The 6000-nt window shown below is 38.6% G+C and overlaps 1 protein-coding gene across 1 annotated transcript in view; it reads right to left on the minus strand.

Annotated features, from left to right (window-relative positions):
* The window catches only part of FRMPD2 (FERM and PDZ domain containing 2), a 288737-nt gene extending 285181 nt beyond the window's left edge, over positions 1–3556 (minus strand). The window contains exon 1 of the mRNA XM_020997014.2: positions 3312–3556. Within this exon, the coding sequence (XP_020852673.1) occupies positions 3312–3321 (10 nt within the window). The 5' untranslated portion in view covers positions 3322–3556. The remainder of the gene's footprint in view (positions 1–3311) is intronic.
* Between the last annotated feature and the right edge of the window lie 2444 nt (positions 3557–6000).

Here is a 6000-nt window from a genome sequence, read left to right on the forward strand (position 1 = left end):
GTTGGAGGGGCTGTGGGAAAGCAGGCACAGCTATATTGCTGGGTATACATACATACATACATACATACATATATATATATATATTATATATATATATATATATATATATATATATAATATATATATATAAGAAAACTTAGTCTCTCTCATGCTCAACATTGCTCATTTCCATATTTTGCTGTTACAGAAGGATAAGGATTGGGAGGGGATGGGGGAAATTTCATTGCGAGCCACCCTATTACAGAGGATTCCTACATTCACTCTGCAAGCAGTCTCCAGTCCAGAGTGAAAAGTCATCAGGTGTTGCCATGGCAACAGAGCACATATTGTGTCTCTTCCCATAAGCAATTCTAACCTGCCACCCTGGCTTCTGGATTCTTTTTCACAAACTATGTTCTCTTATGTGCTGTGTTCTTTTGCCTTTTGTCACTCACAGCCCAGTAAATTCCACCACAGGCACTCTTTTATCTTTTACTTGTACACACCCCTATCTCTCTTCCTCCTTCCTCATTCTTTTCCATGTCTTATGCAATTACCTGAGGAACTAAATTCTTTCCATGTGTGTGTGTCTCTCTCTTTCTCTCTGTCTCTGTCTTTCCCCAACCCTTTTCTGCCTACTCTGCTGCCAGGGTACTCTTGGCAAACAGAGTATCCCTTAGCTTAAAAAGGCCAAAGTCTCCCACTGCATACAGGACCATCTCCAGTTATCCTGATCTATGTTTTGCCACTGGATCCAGATGACTCAGAGGAGTGAGGCTGGTGACTTTGCACAGCCTTGCCTCACTTAAATCCAATTCACTTGCAAGTCAAGATATCACCTTCCCGATGTCATTGCTCCTCTTTTAGAACGAGGACAAACAATGTTTCATTGCAAAATAGCAAGATGTTAGTGCTAAAAAATATCTCAGAGAGATTATCTAGTCCAATCCCCTTATTTTTTGCATAAGGAATCTAGACAGATAAAGTCTTTTGCTCAGGGTTACACAATTAACAAATGCTCTTTTGCACTATGCATGACACTTCCTCCAAGGAAAGTGCTATGCTGATTTAGAATCATTTATGAAGAATATGTACTCTATAGCCTTTAAACAAAAAGATGTCCATGAAAGAGTTAAAACTATCATTTAGCTTTTTTTTTTTTTTGGTAATGGCTTGCCAAAAGTAATTCACTTAATAAAGAGAAAAACTTGGAACCAAATAGCTGCATATATATGTATGCGTGTATAAGTATATGTATGTGCACACATATGTATAATATGAGAAAAATTCAGTAAATTATATTCAAATCCTCTGTTTTCCTTTTATCTTCAGATTTTATTTGAAGAAATTCAAACTTCAGCTTCTGACCTCTTCATTTTTCAATGTTCCTTGCCAAGTATTTTGGTGACGGCTTCCTGCTTTCTAAGTAAGTCAGTCCATGTGGCAGTAATTTACTGTATCACAAAATTAAATAGTCTTTATGCAGTATGACCTAGTACAGAGAATAAGCCTTGAAGTCAAAGGACCTGGTTTCAAGTCCTGCCTATAACACAGATTAGCTGTGACCACGAGCTACCAAGGACAGTTCGCTACGACTATAAATAGAATGTAAACTCCTTGAAAGAGGTTCACATTTGTCTTGATATCCCCAGAGCCTAAGACAATGCCTTTCCCATAATAGTCTCTTAAAGACTTTTTTCATTTATTAATTGATTGATAAATCAGAAGAATGGCCAATCTGTATCTTTTTTTTTTTTTTGGTGAGGCAATTGGGGTTAAGTGATTTGCCCAGAGTCATATAGCTAGTGAGTGTTATGTGTCTAAGGCCGTATTTGAGCTCAGGTCCTCCTGACTCCAGGGCTGGTACTCTATATACTGCACCAACTAGCTGCCCTTGGCCAATCTGTATCTTAAATAATAGTAACCATATTTATAGAGTGCTTTAAAGTTTGCAAAACACTTTATATATTTTATCTCCTTTGATATTCCCAACAACCCATTGAGGTAGGTGCTATTATTGTCCCTATTCTACAGATGAGGAAACTGAATCTGAGAGAAGTTAAGTGACTTGCCCAGGACCATTCAGCTAGTAAGTGTTTGAGGTGGTATTCACACTCAGAGCATTCTGGCTTCAAATCGAATGTTCTCTCCACTAAACCACATGCTCAGTAAAGAGAATTTCCTTATCAAGATTTCTTCAAAAGTACAAAATTCCAGGTCCAGGCAAAAAAAAAATTAAACAACTCTGATCCTTTGATAGTTTGATAGTTTCATGAATAAGGCTATTATATCCATGGACAGAGATTGCAACAGCATTTCATCCTGTTACATTCAGTATAAAGTGGAGAGTTTAAGGACCTGGCTTCAGTTTCTGAATGTGCTGCTTACATATGTGTGATGTTGACCAAGTCATTTTTGTTCTTTGGGCCTCAGTTTCCTCATCTGTAAAACAAAGTGCTTGGATATAGATAATAAATCTATATTGTTTTCGTCCATCTCTTTCCTTAGGCTCCATAGAAAATCCATACAACACCCTTAGTAAATTGTTTGGGGGTAGAAAAGGTCAAATCCATTTTTCTCCAGTACTGGATATACAAAACACCCAGCTAATTAGCTGAATCCATCCCATCTCATCTGGTTGAATTCATGTCATGCAGACAATATCCTTTAGAATTATAATTTCCAAGCTTCTCAATTTTTTTTAAATTTTTGATCTGGACCTATGATTCTATTGTTATAGGAAACTCTTTTCACAGATGCAAATCCTCCAGACCTTTTAAACTTATAGCCTTAGAGAATTTTCCGGAATGGGGGGTTGGGCACAGAGAGATTAAGCAATTTGTCCAGAGTCATATAGTCAACATATAGGAGGGACAGGACTTGTAGCCCACTTTCTGGATCACAGATTTAGAGCTAGACAGGATTTAGCCCAATTCTCTCTCCAATTTGCAAATGAGACCACCATGATCCGGGATGTTAAGTGACTTGCCCAGGATAATACAACTGCCTAGTGTTGAAGGCAGAACTTGAACCCAGGTCTTCTGACTCTATTTCAAGTGCTTTTCCCACTATACCATACTTTCTCTCAATCTCAGAACCACTTCATGTTAATTCCTTTCTCTACATGGGAGACTATCCCTGAACCACAATATTTTTCTAAATAGTCATTTCAAAAGTAAGCCCCTAAAGTACCCTGGAAGAAAGAAAGAAAAATGCTATTCCCTGTCCTGGGGCTGAGTGAGGGTGGAAGGGGGTTGGGGAGAAGGCACAACATTTTTGCTCCTTGGACCCACTGAAAAGCACTTTTCATAACTGAAAAGCAAAGGAGTTACCTCTGTTCATTCGCCAAACGCTGCCTCCAAATGTCTCAGGAATCTTTATCCTAGGTCTTCATCATCGTCCCAGGTTTCCCAATGGTGAGCAAAGATTTGTTTCCTTTTGGTGCTTTTTTTTCCTCTTTCTCTGCTGTTGCTGTTGCTTTTGTTTATGGCTTGTTACTAAGCGCTCACAGGGGACTGGCAAATGGCTAGAAGAGTCTACAATTACTTCCTTGACTCTTACTATGTCACAATTTGATGTTCCTGCTTTGCTTTCAAGAATTAACTTTTCAGCAGCCTGCTTCCAGGGAGTCTAGGGTACAACCCATGGGTAAGAACTCAATTGGATTACTAGATGCCTAAGACGTCAGACTGAAAGCTAAGTCACGGGCTTTTGCACTGAGGTCACTTTCAACCCTGAGCCCAATCAAGAGAGGCTGCCCAGCAAGAGACCAATTGACCATTCCATGAGTAGTCTTAGTTTTCATTAACTAGGAAATCCCCCACATTCTTTAACAGAGACGAAGACTTTGAACCTATTCTTTGATGAAGAAATGTAGCAGTGTGAAACTGAAACGTATTTCTTAAAACTTTGGACTAAAATAGGAAGGAAACATAGGAAGTGCTCTGAGCTGAGCTGCTAAGGAAAAGGCAGCTAATAACGAGTGGGGAGAGAGAAGGCTATTTCTTTGGGTCTTTGGGTCAGAGAGACTAGCACAGAACAAATCTGTATGCTCCCCTGCATCAATGAAGACCAAGAACAGACCTATGAAACTGTTAAGTCAACAGCAGTTTCCAGCCATGCCAGTCTCTCTTTTTCCTATATCAATGTCTCTTTTGGGGGACGTTTCTTCTTGGTTTAGCTAAGAGAAACCTGGCCAAAAAATCCCCCAAGTCTGGGAGCATGGAAAAGGAGATCTATGTGAATATTTGGTGAGCCCACTTCTGGAAGTTGATGAAGCAGGTTAATAAAATATCTATCTGGATCCGTGGGTCCCATGTGTCTCAAAAGACTACATTCTCTCGATTTCTTTCTCTAATTGTGGCTTTTTGTTTTTAAATCAGTTATTTCCCATTGAATCCTCCCTTATAATCAAAGAAAAAGATTAAAGGTAAAACCAACATAGAGTGACCATATCTGTTAGCAAAAATATTCCACATCCATTTAGTCTCCTTTCCCATCCTTCACCCTTAATCACATACATACACCATTGTCACACTAATGAGAAGAGGGAACTGTTTTACAGGATCAGTTCTCTAGGATGGAGATTGTTCATTATAATTCATCACAGTCCAACTACCTTTGAGTGTTCTCATTTACATTATTTTTTTAACTTGCTCCTGCTTTCTACACTTTGCACCACTTCATTCAAGTCTTCCCTACTTCTCTAGATTCCTCACATTGGTTATTTCTTGGAGCACATTGCCTTCACATACCACAATTTGTTCAGGCATTGTCCAATTGATAGGCATTCATTTTGTTTCCAGTTTTGTTTCATTGCTACCATAAAAACTGTTGCCATTAGCATTTTGTAGTGTATAGGTCCTTTATATCTGGGATCAATGGTTTGGAACAAGTCAGTAATTTTCTTATATAATTTCAGATTGTTTCTCAATTATTGGACCAATCAATAGCTCTACAATGTTCCACTTTTCCTATAGTCCTTCCAATGCTGATCATTTTTATTTTTAAAATCATCCTTGCCAATTTTCTGGGCATGAGGTGAAACCTCAGCATTGATTTCATTTAAGTTTATCTTTCTGTTTCTTTTCTGGAAACTTTTCATGAGGTTATTAAGCATTTCCTTTTCGTTTTCCTCTAAATAAATGATGTGTGCATTCTAAAATATTCACAAATATAAAAAGAATGGAATCTGGATTAATGAAGATTTCTATATTTAAATATATATAGTTGTAGCATGTTACAGAGGATAGAGGTGGATGTTGGAATATGGAAGATTGGGGTGCCTCTCCCACCTCTGATATAAACTGCTATGTGATCCTAGGTCAGTCAACCTCTCAGCACCCTGGGAAATTCTTTTAGAATACAAATAATAGAGCAGTTGCTAACCTACATCAGTGTAGGGAGTTTTTTCCCCTCAGAGATAGACCTATACTTATAGCTTCCTAGCCTTAAAACTGCACCATTTTAAATGGAGTATCAATGTAGCTAACTGCAGTTCACAACCTATTCATCCTTGGAGATTTTTGTCTATGGCCTCCTGTAAATCTACCACAATGGGGTCCCCCTCCATATAGGGTCTCTTCTTATCCTGCTTTCTCCATCTGTCCATTTTTCTGATGGTATCCTTTATGCACTTTTCCTGTAGAAACATAGTGTCATACCAATCAACCAATCATCAAGCAGTTATCAAGCGCCTAATATGTGTCAGGCACTGTGCTAAGCATTGGTAATACAAAGACAAAAAGAAACAGTCAATTCTACTCCTTTGAGAAGCTGGAATGGTCTGTCTAGCTCACTTTTCTCATTTTACAGTTGAGATAGCTGAGATACACAGAGGGTAAACGGCTGGCCTAAAGCATACAGACAGTTACAAATTCAGGATCTGAACCCAGTCCTTCTACCTTTAAATCCAGAGTTGTCTAAGTGTTGGGGGGTTTTTTCTGTACCACGTAACATTCTGCTTCATTTGTACTGTGTTTCAGCATGCTTGTGCTCACTGTTTACTTCTGCATTGCCCTT

The sequence above is a fragment of the Phascolarctos cinereus genome, unplaced genomic scaffold (genome assembly GCF_003287225.1).
Source record: "Phascolarctos cinereus isolate Bilbo 61053 unplaced genomic scaffold, phaCin_HiC Scaffold_3;HRSCAF=262, whole genome shotgun sequence".
In the NCBI taxonomy this organism is placed as follows: Eukaryota; Metazoa; Chordata; class Mammalia; order Diprotodontia; family Phascolarctidae; genus Phascolarctos; species Phascolarctos cinereus.